This window comes from Miniopterus schreibersii, assembly GCF_964146895.1.
Source record: "Miniopterus schreibersii genome assembly, chromosome: 8".
In the NCBI taxonomy this organism is placed as follows: Eukaryota; Metazoa; Chordata; class Mammalia; order Chiroptera; family Miniopteridae; genus Miniopterus; species Miniopterus schreibersii.
Window position 1 is genome coordinate 41,000,179 of NC_138109.1, and position 20,830 is coordinate 41,021,008.

A 20,830-nucleotide genomic window follows, 5' to 3' on the forward strand; every position below is an offset into this window, starting at 1 on the left:
AACATTGATCAACTGCCTCCTGCACATACCCCAATCGGGGACCAAACCAGCAACCTAGGCATGTGCCCTGACTTGGGATAGAACCAGCAACCTTTTGGGGCACGGGACTGTGCTCAACCATCTGAGCCATACCAACCAGGGTGATTTTCGGCTTTAATTAAATCAACTTTTACTTTACCTGCTCTAAACTTTCCACTGTTAAACATATTTCTGGTGTAGTCAGTGGTACTGGCTACCATTTGTCAATCAAATAAGTTGACCTGCTAATTATCTGCAAATGACATGTCAAGGAACAAGCTTTGGGGGAGGAGGCTGACTCCAGCAACCAAATGTTCTGGCTCCGGGAGACTTGCTGACTCTCAACCATAAAACCCAGACCCCTGCTTGACCAGTTTCAAGATAATCATTAGAATGGACTGTGCTGACTAACACATAGAGAACTTTCAACCTCCCTCCTCTTCTTTGGTCTGCTTTCCCTCTCCCTCCTAATAAAAACCCCTGCCTGCGCTGAGATATTAAGATGGTCTTTGGGATGGAAGTCCCCCATTTTCTCGGGCTGCCAACACATGAATAAACCATCTTTCCTTGCACCATCACCAGTCCCTTGAGTACTGGCCTTCAAAGTGGCAGGCAGCAGAAACTGAATTCGGTATCAGAATCTTACTTGATAAAAAGGGTCTTTGCAGATGTAATTAAGTAAGAATATTGAGTTGAGATCATCCTGGATTATCTGGATGGTCCCTAAATCCAATGGCAAGTGTACTTAAAAGAGATAGAAGAAAAGACAGAAGCAGAGAAGACCATGTGAAGATGAAATCAGAGATTCGAATGATGCAACCACAAGTCAGTGAATTCCTGGACCTACTAGAAGCTGGATAAGGCAGGAAAGGGTTCTTCCGTAAAGCCTTGGGAAGGAGTGCAGACCTGATGACACCTTGACTTTGGACTTCTGGCCTCCAAAACAGTGAGAGAATAAATTTCTATTGTCTTAAACGTTCAGTCTGTGGTCATTTGTTAAGGCAGCTCTAGAAAACTAACATGCTATTTTATACCAATTATCTAATTAAGGATTCTGCTATGTTGTTTTATTTCATAATAATTCAGGAAAGTCAGTATCTCTACTCCAATTCTTGTCTCCACCCAATGGAGACATTATCTGTTTTGTGAGGTTTGATGAAAACCGAAAGGTTAGTACTTCTGGGTTATTTTTGCCTACCATAGATGCCCCAGAAAGTCCATCCAGCGCACAAATATGAAACTTCTGAATAAAGTAGCCTCAACAAGTGGTCTGGAGATTCAAATGCTCTTCAGAAAAATGGCACTGGTCCTAGAAGCATATTTCTATGTGGGAAAAGGTCCATTAACAAAGTCCTACAAGTTGGCAAAGCAGCTGGGTCAGGGACCCAGGAGACCTTGCTTTTGGTCCTATCTGTGGGCGACTTTCTCTCTGTGCCTCCAATGCCTCTTCCTATGAGGGTGTTAGGCACGTTCATTTCTAGAAACTTTTTAAAATTAACTATCCAACCAACCTAGAGTATGTCCACTCCCCTTGAGTCATTCTTCCTCACCCTGTTGGTCTATTTCCTATCATCCGTCACAAGTGGTAGTTATACAAATGCTTGCTTGTCCGTCTGCCGCAGCTCCAAGTCCAAGGGACATAGTAACTGCACCTAGCCTATTGTCTGGCCCGCAGTGCACCCGCAATACAAACGCATTAATAAACACCCGTGGGTGAACATTTTGAGTGGAGAGCAAGAAAATGTCTATGTACTTTGGGGTCAGAGTCAGACTGTTCAAGGATGCTTCCCCTCCCCCTCCCCCCTACATCAAAAGCCATTGAATTTCAAGATTGAAAGGTAAGTGGTCATTTAGGCCAACCCCCCACTTGATGCATAAGTGGCCTCTTCAGTCCTCCTTAGGAGCATGACCAAAATGGTTGGCTGAAACACCCGTGGTTACAGGAAACTCACTACCTCACTCCTTCTGGGCTTTTCCATCTGCTTTCCTTTCCCACTCCTCCTAATTACTGAAGTCGTTACGGTAGCATTTTCCACACCTGATGGAGCAGAGGCCAGGACGCCTGGGAGTGGAGGGAACAGGGGGACCCTCGCCTAACCGAGCCTGAACCCTCGGCCGACGGTGGGCGCGCGGCGGCCGCAGCGCGCGGGAGGTCGTGGCGCCGCCTCCCCGCCGGGTTCGCCGCCGCTTCCCGCCTGTGCGAGCGCAGGGGGCCCTCGGCCCTAAGCTCCCCGCCCCCTCCCCCAGGCCCGTGGCCTCGAGCCGCGGCTCTTCCAGGCGCCGCTCCGGGTCACCTGCGCGGCCGCCCTCGCCACTCAGGGTCGGGTCCTCCCCGCCCTCGGGAGTCGTGGAGAGGGGCGCGGACAGCCACGGGGCTCTCCCTCCTTCCTCGCCTCCCCACGCGTTTCCCCCCAGCCCCTGCCCCCCACGCGTTTCCCCCAGCCCCTGCCCCCCCACGCGTTTCCCCCAGCCCCTGCCCCCCACGCGTTTCCCCCAGCCCCTGCCCCCCACCCGTTTCCCCCAGCCCCTGCCCCCCACGCGTTCCCCCCAGCCCCTGCCCCCCACGCGTTCCCCCCCAGCCCCTGCCCCCCACCCGTTCCCCCCAGCCCCTGCCCCCCACCCGTTTCCCCCAGCCCCTGCCCCCCACCGGTTCCCCCCAGCCCCTGCCCCCCACCGGTTCCCCCCAGCCCCTGCCCCCCACCCGTTCCCTCCGCCCCTCCTCCCCACACGCTGCTCTCCTCTCCCGAGAGTTGCCCGGCCCCTTCGGCGAGGAGTTTGGAGCCGCCCCGCTGCGGAGTCCACGCCAGCAGAGCGCGAGCCACGCGAGTGCCAGAGCCCGGGTGCTGCGGCCATCTCTGCTTTACATCTGGGTTGGACCCCGGCATCGAGGTGGGACCCGCTTCTCTCTCCTCCATTCCCCAGCTGCCGCCTCTTCTGGCTCCGGGCAACTCCAGGAGCCGGGCGCTGGGGCGCGCGTGGCTGGCGCGGAGCCCGTGGGTCACTTGGGGACCCGGAGTTTGGGGCAGCCCGGGAGGCACCCCCTGAGAGGCCAGCGGCCAGAGGGCGGCTGGAGGGGCGCCGGGGAGCTCTCCGCTTTACCGGGGCTGGGAATCGGGAGGCCCGGGAGGCGAGGGCTATCGGGGCGCAGGACTAAGGGTAGCCAGCCGAGCTCGGGCGCATCTGCCTGGCGCCACCGAAAGGGCATGCCAACCAGCCAACTTCTTTTCCAGGTCTCCTTCCTGCACTTTGGAAACTGAAGGGACTGCGACGTAAACCGTAAGCCTTGGGCCCAGGAGGAAGGATTTATTGGTTTGGATGACAAAAGGAAAAAATTGTGTTATAGACCTGAGCCTCTGTTTCCCACCCTCCCCCGCCCTCCTCAAGCAAATTAAAACAACAAGACCCAATCCCAACCAACGCACTTATTTAAAGGGATTTGTAGAGGTGAGAAAAAGAGACCCAACCAGGGAATCTTCGGAAGCCTCAGGGATGATGAAGCCCTCTAAGAAATTGGTTATTGTGAGTGCTATTTCTAGTACTTGTGTCTGCAAACAGAGGATGACACAGGTTCTTGTAACCCCGAGGGAGTTCCTTATATTGAGGCGTTGCGTAGAGTGTCTTTTGTTAAAATTATTTCCATAAATCTTAAAGTATATTGAAACAAAGACTCTTTAAGAGCTTTGGACGTGGAGTCAGAATTTTGGTATGATTTGCCACTTATCTGTGACACTGGTTAGCTTAACTCCTCTGGGCCTCTTTCCTCATCTGTCAAATTAGAGGGTTGAATTGAGATTCCGAGGGCCTTTTAATAATATCTAAGGTGTTTCCCAACTTAAAAATGTGTAATTCTTTAACTCTTTAGCATGTTAGATTCATAATTTCATGACATTCAACCATCACTAGATTCATCATTTCATGACATTGATCTTGGCATTTTGCTTATATGCATTTATGATTTATACCTTTATGGTTTTTCAAACAAAAATTAAAGAGAAAAACACTTGTAAGAGTTCAGAAATATATAGTTTATATGTAAAAGATCATCTCTCACACTACCTTAAAGAATCACGTTCAAATTTAAGTCAGTAGAGCATTTGCAACACGGCAACAAAAACGCCTGGCATCACAGAGTACTTATTCTCTTTCAGTATTGTACATTTGGAATACATAAAACTTGTTTTGGAGGAAAACAAAAATTTCACCTTCCCTACCCCAATTACTGATCTTGAACAGTGTTTGCTACTTTTTAGCAAGAAGTTGTGTGCAGAATATTAAAAAAATGGTTTCAGACCACTTCAGAGCCACTCTGAATTATGCTCAGGAGCAGAGATGCCAATTTTAGTAATGCATTTTGGTTCCCTTGGAATGAATCCCAGAAAATAGCAGAGGTTAACTAAACTGATAAACCAGAAATTAGGAATTGACACACACAAACAAAAAGTTATACAAGTGTGTACTATAAAGTGTCATTGAACCTTTCATTTCCTTTTGATTAAGAAAACAACAACTATTGGCTTAAGTAGACAGAGAATGTTAGAATGATTTTTGTTGTTACTTGTAATTCAAAATTATTGAAGACTTAGTCATCCGTCATTAGGATAAGTTTAGAAGGGGTCTGGCTTTTTTGGTGGTTTTGATCTAAAATAATGTGTTCCACCCGCATGTGTGTTGTATGCAGTGTGGGAGAGTGGAATGGATTTGAAGTACTCTTTCCTGAACACATTTGAACTTTGTTTCAGTGCCTTTTTGCTTTTGGGCTGGAAGTGTCATCAATCAATCATTCAGACATTTGTCTTCGCTCATATGCTCTGGTGAAGTAGATGATCATCTCCTTTGAAACAAATGCTCAAAGATTTCAGAAAACTGTTGAACGAACGCCGAGTAGTAGATCTTAAATACCCTGGCTTCTCGTTGCTTGTTGGAAAACAACTGGAAACAGTGGGTAGATCTGACTGCTTACGGTCCACAGCCAACTCATTCATGGCTTAAGAGCATCATTATGGGCTGGCAGGAGCTCTGTTCCTCTTTTGTAATGTGGGGATTTTACTCCCATTAATTTACCCAGAAAAAAAAAATCATATCTTCACACTTAGATCACTATTATATAACCAAATGGTTTGTGTTTGTGAAGTGCAATATCTCGAGGGGGTCTTGGAAAAAAACCTAAAATATCCAGAAACAAAATTAATTGTGTTGGCAGTTTCTGTACTGCGTGTTTTCCTGCTCAGAGCCAAGCACGCATATAGTTCTGTAGAGTTAAAAATGAAGACAGTGGCTTACAGTCTGATTTAATTCTTAAGATTTTATGTGATGTACAAATTCTGATTTTAATTAAATCAGAAAGGCACAAATGTTCACCCTAATACATATAACTTTTTGGAGTTTAAATTTAAATTTGGTCTGCTTATTAGTTAGAATATTCCTTCTCAAATACTTTTTAAAACTTTGTGAGAATAGTGATATTATCTGTTGTCTTTTCACACACATGATCTTATTAAGTAACTTTTTTAACACTTAGAACTATAGCATTTATAGGGAAAAGTCCCATAAAATAAATGCACTGGTTGACAAGTAATATAGTGAATAATCCTTATAAGGCAGATACCCTACTCTTCATCATGTAAGTAAAAGAACATTTTTAATTCTCTGAAACCTCTTTCTTGCCCTTTCCTGAGGAAGTTTTTTTGGTGGTGTTATTTTATATAAATATAGGAAGCATTCTTTCATAGATTCTTTTGCTTAACACTACAGTTGTTAACCTTAAGTATTTCTTTGTTTGCCTTTTATTTTATTTTTTTAATTCTCACCCAAGGATATGTTTTCCATTGCTTTTCAGAGAGAGAGGAAGGAAGAGAGAGAGAGAAACATTGATGTGAGAGAGACACATCGATTGGCTGCCTCCCTCACATGCCCCAACAGAGCTAGGGATCGAGCCTACAACCCAGGTACATGCCCTTGGCTGGACTTCAACCCGGAAACCATCAATCCGCGGGCTGGTGCTGTAACCATTGAGCCAAACTGGCTAGGGCCTGAGGATATGTTTTTAATTGATTCTAGAGAGAGAAGAAGGGAGAGGGAGAGAGAGAAACATCGATCAGTTGCCTCCTGTACGTGCCTCAATAAGGGTTGGAACCCGCAACCTGGGTATGTGCCCTGACCAGGAATGGAACCCATGACCCTGCAGTGCATGGAACAGTGCTCTAACCAGCTGAGCCACACTGGTCAGAGCGTCAGTGCTGATCTTACTTCACCCATTGGTAGTGTTGTCACAGTTTTAATATTTCCGTATGGACTTCCAGGACACTAGGAACTCTTGGTGTTCCTCCACTGGTTTTAACCTTAGAATGCATTAAGATTTGGTTCTTGGGAGCAATTTCCTTTATACACTCTTGAATGATTTTATGCAACCTCTCTATTTTTTTCTCCGATTTCTATATTTGTATACTGATGACTTCAAAACGATAGCTCAGACCTTGACTTCTCTCCTTGAACTTCAGACCTCCCTATCCAGCTGCCTACTCAGCATTTCCATTAGGATGTCTAGGAGACATCTCCAGTTCAACATACTCCAAATGGCATCTTCATCTCGCTCAGCGTACTCTCTCTGCAGGCTTTCCCATCTCCATCCTTCAAATTGCCTAGGCCTAAACTTTGGAGTCATTTTATTTTCTTTTTCTGGGAGTCATTTTTTATTTCTCCCATTTCCTTATACCTCTGATGTAATGTGTCAGGAGATATTTTTGCTGTATCTTCAAGATAAATCCAGAACATAATTCCTTCTCATCACCTTCATGGCTGTTACCCAGGCCCGAGCTGCCATCATCTCTCACATGGATAATTGCAAGGGCCTCCTAACTGGTCTCCATGCTTTTATCCTTGCCTTCCACAATCCATTTTCAAAATTGCAATCAGAGCTTTTGTTTTTACAACATATGTCATTTTTCTGCTCCAAACTCTCCAGTGGCTTTTTAGTTTATACAGAGTAAGGATCAAAGTCCTTAGGATGACCTACAAGGTTCTACCTGATTTATCCCCTCCCCTTAACCTATCTCATAATCTCATTTCCTACTGTTTTTCTCACTCACTCAGTTCCAGCCACACTGGAGCCCTTGCTATTCCTTGACTGTATCTCTCTTTGTCTTTAACCCTTGCATTTTAATTATGATGTGTCTTGGTGTAGGCATTTTTGGGTTCATCTTGTTTGGGCGTCTCTGTGCTTCTTGGACTTGTGTGTCTTTTTCCTTCAGCAGGTTAGGGAAATTTTCAGTCATTATATCTTCAAACAGTTTCTCAATCCTTTGTTCTCTCTCTGCCCCTTCTGGTACCTCTATGATGTGGATGTTGTTATGCTCCATGTTGTACCAAAGGTCCCTTAAACTATCCTCATTTTTTAAAAAATTCTTTTTTCTTTTTGCTGCTCTGATTGGGTGTTTTCTTCTACCTTGTCCTCCAAATCACTGATTTCATCCTCTGCTTCATCCAACCTCCTGTTTATTCCTTCTAGTGTAGTCTTCATTTCAGATATTGTAATCTTTGTTTTTTAATTTATTATTATTTAAAAAAATATTTTTATTGATTTTAGAAAGGGAGAGGGAGAGCAATAGAGAAACATCAATTGGCTGCCCCCCTGCATGCCTCTGACTGGGGATGAGCCTGCAACTGGGCATGTGCCCTGGCCAGGAATCAAACCAGCCACCTCTTGGTGCATGGGACGATGCTGAACCAACTGAGCCACACCGACCAGGGCTGTGTTCTTTATTTTTGACTGGTTCTTTTTTATGGTTTCTGTGTCCTTTTTTTTAAAATCATTTTTTATTTTCAATTACAGTTAACCTACATCATTATATTAGTTTCAGGTGTGCATCCCAGTACTAAATATTACATAACTTAATAAGTGATCACACCAATAAATTCTGCACCCATCCAACACCATGCCTAGTTACTAGAATATTATTGACTATATTCCATAAGCTGTACTTTACATCCCCATGACTATTCTGTAACAACCAGTTTGTATTTCTTAATCCCTTCACCTTTTTTGCCCATCACCCCAACCCCCCTCCCATCTGGCAACCAACAAAAAGTTCTCTATGAGTCTGTTTCTGTTCTGTTTGTTCATTTTGTTTGTAGATTCAGTTGTTGATAGATATATATTTATTGCCCACGAAATCATTTGGTTTGGCCCTGCCAAGGCAACCACAGGCGGGACTTGAAATTCAATAAATCTAGGAGCTTTTTTCATAGCTACTTTTTAAGTTGATAATTTTGTATGGCCAGTGAATGATGTTATAAATATCCAAATATCCAGAAAAAAGGTTCCCCACCCTTGTCCTAGAGCCACAGACTCAGACTATCCCAGATTCTGCCCAGACATCAGCAGGGTGGAACCACCAAAAACCAGGAGGGTGGGGCCCCTGTGAGGTCAGAGAATAGCGCCTGCCATTCTACCATGAGGGGGAAGTGCCAGTCGGGTTCATGGGAAAGGGGGGAAATGTCTTCCTGAAGCCTCACAAATCCCTGACACCCCTTGAGTCTGTCCAGATCTCTACACCCTGCCCCAGGCCTCTCACTCCTAGCCGGGCAGAAGCTTCACAAGGTGGGTAGACAAGAAGTCCAGAGGGTGAGGCTGTCACTTTTCCCCAGTTGTTGCCATATTAAAGGGCAAGCGCCACCCAAGAAGGATGGAGTCTGCAGTGTAGTAGAGTGACTCAGCACAGGTGTCCTGGCTTTTGTTTCTTTAGCTCTCTCCCCAGAATCACAAACCCCAGTCTCTCTTCGCATAACTCTAGTCTGCTCTGCCCTACCTCTGCCAGAGCCCAGGGTGGGTGGCTGGGAAAGAGATTTTGTGCATTGGCCCTTTAAGAGGGTGCCTATTTTTCTAGCAGATCCTCGTCTCTCCCTGGCAGAGAGAAATCCCGCCGCTTTTCACAGCCAGATGTTCTGTGCTCTAGTGTTCTGGGCTGTGGAGCCTGTTTGGGCTTGAAAGCCACGCTTCTCTGGGGGAGCCTTTGCAGCTGAGAGATCCCTCCAGAATCTCAGCTGCTGCTAATGGGAGCTGGGCCTGTCCTCTGTGTCTGTGCATTTCCTACTAGCTCAATGTGGCCTGTTTTGTGAATCCTTGTGTATAAGGCTTCTCTTCAACTGGTCTTCAGTTGGTTATTCAGGTTGATTGCTTTATATTTTAGTCATACTTCCAGTTTGGTCTTGGGAGGAGATGAGTGTAGCTTCCACTTACTCTGCTGCCATTTTGGATCTTGTTTTCTATTTTATTAATCTCAACTGTTATCTTTATTTTCCCCATTTTACTGTCTTTGAATTTTTTTCTGTTCTATTCTAACATCTTAAAATGAGTGACAGCTCATTAAATTTCAGCCTTCTTTTTTGGAATATTATTTTTTTAATTACTTGGACTTTCCCTTTAAGGACTCCTTAATCTGCATGAAATAATTTTGAGGTGCTTTTATAATTATTGTCTGTTTCAAATATATTTGGATTTTAATTTTATCTATTTTGTTCAGTCATTTGCTCAAAAGATTTTTCTTAATGTCCTAACGTGGTATTTGTGCAGTTATATTTTTGCTATATATTTCTGCCTTAAAAACTCTGTGGTCATAAAATGTGGTCTGATTTTAGTCCTTTGGCTTTGTTTGTAACTTTATGTCTTTGTATATAGTCAGTTTTTACAAATGCACCATTGGTCCTTGAAAATAATGTTTTATCTACATTTGGGGGGGAGCTGAATTCAACGTATGTCAAATTTGTTATTGTTGTTCCAATTTATCTGTTAGTGCTGTTATATCTCAGATATCCTCATCTATCGTGTATCTACTGCTTTGCTTATTCTATTCATTCTTTAGGAGAGTGTTAAAATCTTCTGCCATCTATGTGGATTTCTGCCTTTTTCCATGTAGTACTCTGAATTTTCACATTATATATTTTGAAGCTGCATTATAACATTATTTTGAGGTTACATTATAATTTATATCCACATTTAAAATTATATATTCCTGCTGAATTGAATCTTTGATCAATTGGAGTGACTCTCTTGAGTTACTGTATTTCTGCTTCTGTAGGGTTTTATTGGGGAGATATTATTTTAAAACACATTTACATATTTAACAATCTTTTAAAATAGTTCTGAGTTAGGGTTATCCTCATACTTCCTACTGGCTTCAACATGAAAACCAAATATACATATTCTGTAACCCTTGAATCTGACATGCCAAGATTAACGATGCGATTAATGCTGTTATAAGATTTTCAAGGGAATTTTAGTAAGTATTAGAAATATCAGAGACAGAAATGCTAGATATATAGTAAAAATATTGTCAAATTTAAATTCCATTAAATTGGAAGTTTAAAATCTTTTTTAGAATTGTGAAGACAGTATGTTTAAAGAAAGTATGGGAAATTTGGGAGATACTGATTTTCACTGAATGAAAGTGAGAAAGTCAGTTATTCGTTCATAAAATTAGTAGGCTGGATTTCTCCCACTTATACAAATTTATGGTACCAAATAAAGTCTCGCCCAAAGTGAAAAGAGTTCACTTTGAGTTAGAGTCACAGAGCATTTGCTTGGTCATTGAAATGTTTAGGACTAGGTAATCAATTCAGCTGGGATCCACTTGTGGCTCTGCTTAACATAGCATGGGATTTGCTGAGGAGAGAACAGAGCTGTGAGGAGCCACTGCCTGGTAATCTTGAAGGAGAGGGCCATGCATTTGAGAACTAGTTGAAATAAATTTTGTGGTACCCTATAGATCTATTAAATCAAACTAGACTACTATGGACTAGCAAATGAAAATGACCTATTGGAGACTCTTAAGGGGCATTGTGGTATTAATTTTAAAGTCTTTGCCAATTAGTGGGGAGGGGGAATCTAGAAATAATATAGACTTACAAATGTGTATGCTATGTATATAATAATGAACAAAAAAGGGAGAGAGAGAAAGAGGAAGGAAAGGAAAGTAGGTGGAAAGAGAGAGCGAGAAAGAGAGAGAGAGAATGAATGCGTGTTTTTGAGAGGAAGAGGCTCTACTGCTGGGCCAATAATTTCTATAAAGTTTATGGGAATGTGTAAGTGTTTATCTGTTTGTGCTAGATAATAGTTAAAGGTTTGAGCCAAATAGTGATTCTCAGGAGCTTCTATAATGGTATTATAATAGGCTTTAAAAATGTGAGCTCATGTTTAAGAACAGCTGTTACCAAATATCTGTTTTGTAAAGACATAGGACAACTTAGTTTTTCTCAGAATTATATTTTCTCATTTTACTTTAACTAGCAGCTGTTATTTTGGTGCCTAAATCTATGAAAATTAAGAAACTATAAATATGAGATAATCGAACAATTTGATTTTTGTATGCACCAACAACATTTCTGAACCAAACTGGTCAGCGTTTAGGAGGTGAAAGAGAAAATAAATTATAAATACATATAGATAAGCACACACATATAGTAAAAAGATAGAAAGTGTATTGACATATTCATAATAAGTTCTCAATAGTTGTAGTTGCTATTATATTATTAAGGTGTTATCTCTCAGAATTTTGGCATACTTATCGTATTAGACCTACCTAGGAGGTAGCTGGGTATTTCTCTAGCAACCCAAGTGCCTTGCAGCAACACTGCTAGTCACAGGTTTGATTTGGGGGAGATATGGTTTTTGCACAGTACAAACAGTATGTAAAAATATTCTTTCTATAAAAAGTAGTCATCTGGATAAGTGACTTATTGGTCTTTTGATCCAAATTTTCAAATTAGTTCTCACACAGGAGTTCCTGTTGTGTTATATTGATATTCTTTGGTGGATCTTGAATCTCTTTTATAATACTTAGAATATGTTTCACATCCTCTGTATTTTTCAAAGGCACAGTTAAATCTTCCTCTCTTTGGGATCTGTTATGATTTCCCCAAACTAGAAGTAATCTCTCTGACTTCTCCTAATTACCACCCTGTCTAGGTAGTTGTGATTCTTTAAATCTAAGCATTGTGGATTTTTATTTATTTTTTATTTTATTTATTTTTATTAAATTTATTGGGGTGACATTGGTTAATATGAACATACAGATTTCAGGTGTGGGTTTCTGTGTTACAAGATCTGTACATTGCACTGTGTGCCCATCACCCAAAGTCACATTTTCTCCCATCACCATATATTAGGACCCCCCTCACCCCCACCCCTTTCCCTCTGGCAACCACCACACTGCTGTTTGTGTCCACGAGTTTTGGTGTTTATATCCCACATATGAATGAAATCATATGGTTCTTAGCTTTTTCTGACTGACTTATTTCACTTAGCACAATATTCTCAAGATAAACTGTTGTTTTTGTAATGTTAAGAAAGAGATCTGCCTGTTTATTTCACAGTGCTTTCTCAACTTTTAGAGTTTTATTCTACCCTCTGAGAGAGCTCTTTTAGAATTATTTAAAAGAAGATTTTTGTTTAAATCTTTTTTTTTAAGTCTTAACACTTTCATAAGAAAGTAGAAATCAAAGAAATTGGCTAAGGAGTTCTTTTTTATATTCAGAACCTGGTTTTCTTCTTAATCGCTTTGCAACTCAGTGTTGTTGGTGTCAATGTTTTCCCAAACAATATCATATTCTGGGATATCAAGAATATTTGTGATATAGCACTTCATAAAAGAATGCTTCACTGTTTCTGAGATTTTCTTTTAGGTTGGTCCATTTTGCGAATTTTATGCTGACTCTTTATTGATATTACCATAAGATGTCAACATAAGGTTTCGAGACAATGCTCAGGGCTCATATCCTTTCATTAAATGCTCTTTAAGTAGTTTGTTGACTGAAATATTGATGGGTTAAAATTGTCCAGTCTGTCATGAGGCAAGTGCCCCAGTTTGTATGTATGCAATCAATAACAACAAGATCACAGCTGCTACCAGGCCATCGGTGATTGTAAGATGACATCGATTTTAACAAAGATCCTGGTGTCAGAGGTGTGAAAATATTGTGGATCTTAAAATAGAAGAAATACAATACTATCTTCCTTTGTATCTCTTGGAGTTCAACTAAAATTTCACTTCTGTGAAACTTTTGTTGTCCCCTTGGACTTTGATAGTAGCTATTTTCTGTGAAATCTCGTAACACTTTATTTAATTAAAAGGACTAAATAATAATTTTGCATGAAAATAATCTATGCATATGGCAACAAAAACCTACTGTAATAAAAAACAGTAGTTCCCAGGCCCAGCCCACTACCAGGAATTGAACTGGTGACCCCCTGGTGCACAGGATGATGCTCAATCAACTTAGGCACACTGGCCAGGGCAAGATGCCTATTTTGACTCAGTTTTGTTGGCTTTAAGTTTATGAATCATAGCTGATTCCCATGCATTTTTGGTTTTGTTTGTTAGTTTATTTTGTTCATTAGGTTCCACATATACCTCTGCATTTTCAAGGAGTTAATTTGCGACAGGATCACACAATTAGAGTACTATCAGGAATTAAAGTACTTGAAAATGTGTTTTCAAAGTGACATGCTTATGCCAGGATGATGGAAAAATACGTATTTTTAAAATTTCAAAAATAATTTAAGTCTTTAAAGCTACTTGATGGGAATAGCACAACCAATTTCTATCCTAAGTGAAGAAATAAAAATAAACATACTTAAAATGACAAGGTTACTACAAATAGACCAGACAGTATTTACTTTGTTAAATTTTTGACACTTGAAGGATTAGTGTTTTTCATTTACATTTAAATGAAATGCTTAAATGTTGTTTAAGTGAAAGATAGATGAGTACTTCTCCTGCACAAAGTAAAAGGAAAAATTAGTGGCAGATGGAGCTTATTGAGTTTATTCATCAAGACAACAGAATTGTCAGAATTGCTTTTCTTACTCATAAACTCTTCTACCAGCTAGAGACTTTTTGAGATGATTGGAGCAAGTTGTGAATAATTTCTTTTCCTGCCCAATCACCCATTTAAGCACTGATTGAGACTATTCTGTTTTATATTTAAGTAGAATTTGATACATAAAAATAACACAAAGAGAGTTCTCTATGATAGGAGTTAAACAGTCTGATTTTCTTATGAAAACCCATAATGTTATAATTCAGTAGAATATAGACCTTGATTTTCCTTTTGTTTAAAGTTTATCATAATCACTAAAGAGTTAGTGATATGTTTAATATGCTTACTGTGTTTGGTGTGTTATGCAAATTGAATTACTGCTTCCACATCCAGGTATCAGGGATGCATTATGTAGATTAGGCTATGTATGAGTCTTTGTATACTTCAGAAAGATTTCTTTAAACATGTCAAATAAGATACATTGTTCCTTTTAACCATCAACATAGAATGACTACATTCCAGGGGAATGTTAGGCAGTATTATTTCAAACTCCTCTTAGCTTGGTGTCCATCAGTGGCTCAGTTCACGGAGCTATAATTGTGGAGGATTGCTTGAGGAATAAGCACTCCTTGATATAGATATTACTTATCTATATCAAGAATTAAAAAGGACCTAGAAACCATAAAATAGAACTGGTCAGAAACAAAAAACACAATATCTGTAATGAAGAATATACTAGAAGGAATCAACAGCAGGTTATATGAAGCGGTGGATTGAATCAGCAATTTAAAGGATAACAGAAAGCACCCAAGCAGAGCAACAAAAAGAAAAAATAATTTAAAAAAATTAGTAAAGACTAAGGGACCTCTGGGACAACATCAAGCATAACATACCCCACATCATAGGGGTACCAGAAGGAGAAGAGAGAGAGCAAGGAATTGAGAACCTGTTTAAAGAAATAATGTCTGAAAACTTCCCTAACCTGGTGAAGGAAAAAGACACACCTACCCAGGAAGCACAGAGTCCCAATCAAAATGAACCCAAAGAGGCCCACACCAAGGCACATCATAATTAAAATGGAAAGGTTAAAGATAAGAGAGACTCTTAAGAGCAGCAAGAGCAAGACAGTTACCTACAAGGGAGCTCCCGCAAGGCTACCAGCCGATTTCTCAACTGAAGCACTTCAGGCCAGAAGAGACTGGCATAAAATATTTAAAGTGATAAATAACTATGACCTACAACCAAGTCTACTCTACCCAGCAAGGCTATCATTTAAAATTGGAGGCAAAATAAAGAGCCTCCAAGTCAAGAAAAAGCTAAAGGAGTTTGTTACCACCAAATCAGTAGTGTAAGAAATGTTAAAGGGTCTTCTTTAAGATAAGAAAGAGAGAGAAGAGAGAGAGAGAGAGAGGAAGATAAATATAAAGAATAAAATGACAATAATTAGTACTATCAATAATTACTTTAAATGTAAATGGATTAAATGCTCCAATCAAAAGACAGGGTAGCTGAATGGGTAAGAAAACAAGACCTATATATGTGCTATGTACAAGAGACCCACCTCAGAACAAAAGATACACAGACTGAAAGTAAAGGGAAGGAAAAAGATATTTCATGCAAATGGAAAGGGATCAAAAGCCCCGGTAGCAATATTTATATCAGACAAAATAGACTTCAAAACAAAGGCCATATCAAGTGACAAAGAAAGACATTACATAATGTGAAAGAGTTCAATCCAACAAGAAGATATAAGCCTTGTAAACATATATGCACCCAACAAAGGAGCACCTAAATATATAAAGCAAATCTTGATGGACATAAAGGGAGATATTGACAGTAATACACGCATAATAAGGGATTTTAACACCCTATTGACATCAATGGATAGATCTTCCAGACAAAAAAATCAACAAGGAAACAGTGGCCTTAAACGACACACTAAACCAGTTGATTTTATATGATAATTTGAGAGCATTTCTCCTGAATGCAGCAGAATATACATTCTTTTCAAATGCATATGGAACATTCTCTAGGATAGACCACATGTTAGAGCACAAAAGATGTCTTAATAAATTCAATAAGATTGAAATCATACCAAGCATCTTCTCTGACCACAATGGTATGAAACTAGAAATCAATCACAAGAAAAAAACCTGAAAAACACACAAGCACAAGGAGGCTAAATAACACATTACTAAACAATGAATGTGTCAACAATGAAATCAAGGAAGAAATCAAGCCTTGAGACAAATGAAAATGAACACACAATAACCCCAAATCTGTGGGACACAACGAAAGCAGTCTCCTAAGGGAAACTCATAGCAATACAGGCCTACCTCAAGAAACAAGGAAAATCTCAAACAATCTAACCTTACACCTAAAGGAACTAGAAAAAGAGCAACGAACAAAGCTTAAAGTAATAGAAGGAAATAATAAAGATTACAGCAGAAATACATTACATAGAGACTGAAAAAACAACAACATACAAAAGATGAACAAAATTAAGGGCTGGTTCTTTGAAAGATAAACAAGATTGACAACCTTTAACCAAATTCAAAGAGAAAAAGGGAAAGGACTCAAATCAGAAATGAAAGGGAAGTAACAACTGACACCACACAAATACAAAGGATTGTAAGAAAATATTATGAACATCTGTATGTTGGGGCTTGCTTGGGTCAGCTGAGGCATGGGGCTGGGGCTCAGGGCTTGCCCCTGCCGCTCCGGGTAGATGCCTCATAGTGTTTCTAAGGTGATGCTGTGACCAGCAATTTTCTTTGGGGCAGAGGAAACCCATGAACTCAATGGCAACCTTCCTCTCTGGGTGCCAGAACATTGGGTCAGAAGTTAAGATTTCTGCTATCGAGAAACGATGGAAAGAGCTGCCGTTGGTGTGGTGCCACCAGCTATTTTGGAGAATATTTCTGGAAAGAGCTATATCTTGCCATTCGCTAATTCACTCATTCATTCAGTTAATATATATGGAGCACCTACTATGTGAGAGGCAGGCTTCTCTGTGTGAAGGATATAATGATGAAAAGCAAACAGGCAAAAAAAAAATGTTGGTCTGGTGGAGTTTACATCCTAGTGGAGAGAGTTATACAATAAACAAGTAAAACAAAATCATATTCACATTAGTGTTAAGTAATAAGAAAAAAAGCTAAGCAGAACAGCAGATATGACATACTGGGGTGGGGAAGGAGTTGAAATTTTAGGTAGGCTGGTCAGGGAAGGCTCCTCAGAGAAGGTGACTTGAGCAGAGGGGAGAGCACTGGTTGATGAGGTCGGAGAGACAGCAGAGAACTCCAAGGTCCTTGTGGTTCTGTTTGGGACTTGGACTTTTACTGTGAGTGAAAAGGGGAGTACTGCAGTGTTTTGGGAAAGAGAGACATGATCTGACCTGTGTATCAACAAGACAGCTCTGGCTGCTGCATTGAGAGTTGACTGAATTGGGAAGCAAGGGCAGCAAGTAGCAGGGAGACCAATTAAGAGGCTCTTCTGATCTTCCAGGGAAGAGATAATGGTGGCTTAGAGTGGAGTATTGGCAATGGAGGGGGGGTGAGAAATTATTGAATTGTGAGATTCCCATGAAACTCTGCTACTGTTAGGGTGTTCATGAAGATGTTACCTGTTATCTTTTTTTTTTTTTTTTAGAATGTTTTAAAAATATGTTTTTATTGATTTTTTTAGGGAGAGAGGAAGGGAGAGGGGGCAAGAGAGTGAAACATCAATGAGAGAGAGAAAGATTGAACCGCTGCCTCCTGCACGCCCCCTACTGGGGATCGGGCCCACAACCTCGGCATGTGCCCTGACTGGGAACTGAACTGGTGACCTCTCTGTGCGTGGGAGGACAGTCAACCAACTGAGCCATCTGGACAGAGTTTACCTGTTATCTTAAAGTTAGGCAACTTTTTTTCCTGTTTTTAGTGCTAGGATTATTTGTACATTTACCGAAGCTGTTGCTCTCATTTCAAGTACTCTGAATTTTTTTTTTTAATTTTCACCCGAGGATATTTTTTCCATTGCTTTTCAAAGATAGATAGAGGGAGAGAGACATCGACATCGATTGGTTGCTTCCCGCTCTTGCCCTGACTGGGGCAGAGCCTGCAACCGAGTACGTGCTCTTGGCCGGAATCGAACCTGGGACCCTTCAGTCTGAGGGCCAGTGCTCTAACCACTGAGCAAAGCTGGCTAGGGCTTAAGTACTATGAATTTTTAATTGAGAAATTTAACCATAAGAAAGACTAAAGCAAATTAATAGCTCATCCTTAGGAAGTGAATTTAAATTAATGGCATTTTGTATATTAGACTTATTTTGGTCACCTTACCATTAGTTTCCCCTTTGCTTGATTTCTTTTTTTCTCATGTTTAAAAATGTCTGTAACTTTTTTTCTGTGTTATTTTATTAAAATATAAACCTCCTTATATTCCTTTCTGGTACAATTTAGGGTGCATATAAATATTTCTCTGAGTCTGTGGAAGAAGGTACCACCTTTCATACTGTGTTCTATGCCCTTTCATTCTTGTGATTGTTTCTTTGTTATATAAGAGCAAAACCTGACTGCAAGATTTCAAACCATAAGAATAGTTTGTTTGTTTTTTCATGGAACATTAAATAAAAGAATGGTTGGTTTATGTAAGGAGAAACAACTGATCTATTTTGTCACTTAACTTGGCAGATATTCAGTTGAGTTAAAAGTGAGTCAGATTAATTGTTGGACTGAATGACTAATCACTAGTTAGTTCATTTGAAACACTTAGTCTAGTGATATGTTGTATTTTTGTCATATTCTGATTATGAAACTTGCCCTTGGGTTTATTCTATGAGAAAACTTTGTATCAGAAACAAGTAGCATCAAAAACTAGGAAGAATTTGCACACATTTCATATGAGTAGATAATGAGGATTCTAAACTGAATCCTTTTTAGAAATCCTAAAGAATAATGTGATATCGGTGTATAAAGAACCCAAATTCTGATGAAAAACTGATAGTCTGAATAACAAATTTACCAGACTACAAAATGTTTATACACGTCTATTTTCTTCCCAAGAGTTATTAAGTTGTGAACTAAACAGATATGTTTTTCTGTTTACTCATCACATGGTACCAATTCTAAGATATGACTCCTGAAGCATGCTTCTTAATATTTTAGAATATTATTTGAGGTAAAACGCGACTTCTATTTTCAAATAAAATCACCTGGAATTATGGGAAGCTCTGAAAGTGACTGTAGAGAGCATCTGTCCATCTGATTTGTAGATGAGGGACCTGAGGTCCCGAGTGCTAAAGTCCAGAGTCCTACAGCTGATTTGTAAAAGAGACTAGACTGGCACCCAGGACTTGACACCTCATTCAGGGCTTTTCACCTCAGATTAATTTGTGTGTAGTGAACTGAATCCCCAATTTGAGATAATAAAAAAATTGGAAATACCAAAAACCTCTAGTGCATCACTACAAATTTAAGCCCAAAATATTAAAATAATACTAGCATTCTAATTCATGACATACTAGTACAAATGATCTTATTGTTGTTTCAAATTGAGTGGAATTCATGGGAAAGCTTGTCTCTGTAGTCACCCTATATGGATATATTAAGCCTTCAAACTTTCCTTGAATTACTCTGATCACTTTCCAATGTGGATATTACCTCATTTCCAAATGAACAGTGTGGGTTTCCAAAAACATATTGGAAAGTTTTCTCCTCTTTATTGGAAATAAATATGCAGTCATTACCTGTGCTGTAACCATTGGCTTTGTTGTATCATAGGAAAGATAAAGGCAGTTTTTTGATTATGTCATATATGAATATGTGGCTTATTTTAACTATGCAATAAGATATTATGTGCACAGGAATAAATCTATAACACAGTTGTCCTTTAATGTGAGACACTGCCCTGATATTGATCCAGAGTATTATTGATGATTAAAATTTAAAGATTTATTTATAATCCTTTTCCTTTTTATATTTTTCACAGACAGTTTTTTTTTGGGGTGTGTGTGTGTGTCTGTGTGTTATTAATTTTAGATTTACTGTTTTTCAGGTGTTCTCTGAAGTAAAATGACTTGTCAAAAACTTTGTTTGGCTTTGTTACATTGGGGTAAGTTATTGGCCATTTTTCCCATTTTAAACTCATTTTTATTTTTCAATTACAGTTGACGTACATTATTATATTAGTGTTGGGTGTACATCCCAGTGATTAGACATTATATAACTTACTAAGTGCTCATCCCGATAAATCTCACACCCATCTGACACCATATATAGCTATTAGAGTGTTAGTGACTATATTCCCTGTGCTGTATTTTACAGCCCCATGACTATTCTGTAACAACCAATTTGTACTTCTTATTAAATGCCCATATGTAAGGAAGAGATTTTGCCCTTGGAGATAGTTTCCTTTATTGGCTAACAGAATTTTCTATTTCCAGTTAGGAATTCTCATATTCATGCTCACCAAATGAAAGTACAAGTGTGAAAATGAAAACCCCTTGAAAATAGAGTGGAAATGAAAACTATTCCCTACCTCTTGGAAAGAACCTAATGTATATTCTTTCAGAAGTATCTCTCTGTCTCTGTCTCTGTCTCTCTCTGTTTCTCTCTCTCTCTCTCTCTCTCACACACACACACACACACACACACACAGAAATACTTCATGTCTTTAGTTGCAAACATAGAATTAGTCTATATATACTGTTCTGCATTTTTTCCCATTTAACAGCTTTTCAATTCATCATTCCAATTTTTCCAGTATTTACTGGTGTACTTATTTGTTTCATGGTAGCGTGACAATGAACTGTATGAATGTACCTTAAATTATTAATTTATTTGACCAATTCCCCATTGATATAAATGTCTTTTCTGTAACAAATAATGCTGCATTGAAATCTATATACACATATCTTTGTATATTTGGAAGAATATTTCTGTAGATTAATTCCTAAAGAGGGATGTTTATGTTGAATAGTGTACAATTATTAAATTTGATATATACTATGAAATCT

At 39.7% G+C, this 20,830-nt stretch overlaps 1 protein-coding gene across 4 annotated transcripts in view; it reads left to right on the top strand.

Moving 5' to 3' along the window:
- Nucleotides 1-2,835: 2,835 nt before the first annotated feature.
- The window catches only part of LEPR (leptin receptor), a 65,842-nt gene continuing 47,847 nt past the window's right edge, over nt 2,836-20,830 (top strand). For 2 of the 4 annotated variants that reach the window (XM_081145571.1, XM_081145568.1), the window contains exons 1-3: nt 2,836-2,907; nt 3,249-3,294; nt 19,870-19,926. In XM_081145571.1, coding sequence (XP_081001697.1) covers nt 19,887-19,926 — 40 coding nt within the window. In that variant the 5' untranslated portion in view covers nt 2,836-2,907; nt 3,249-3,294; nt 19,870-19,886. Of the gene's footprint in view, nt 2,908-3,248; nt 3,295-3,413; nt 3,463-19,869; nt 19,927-20,830 lie in introns of those variants that run through there. The other 2 variants (XM_081145569.1, XM_081145570.1) reach the window with 2 other exon arrangements.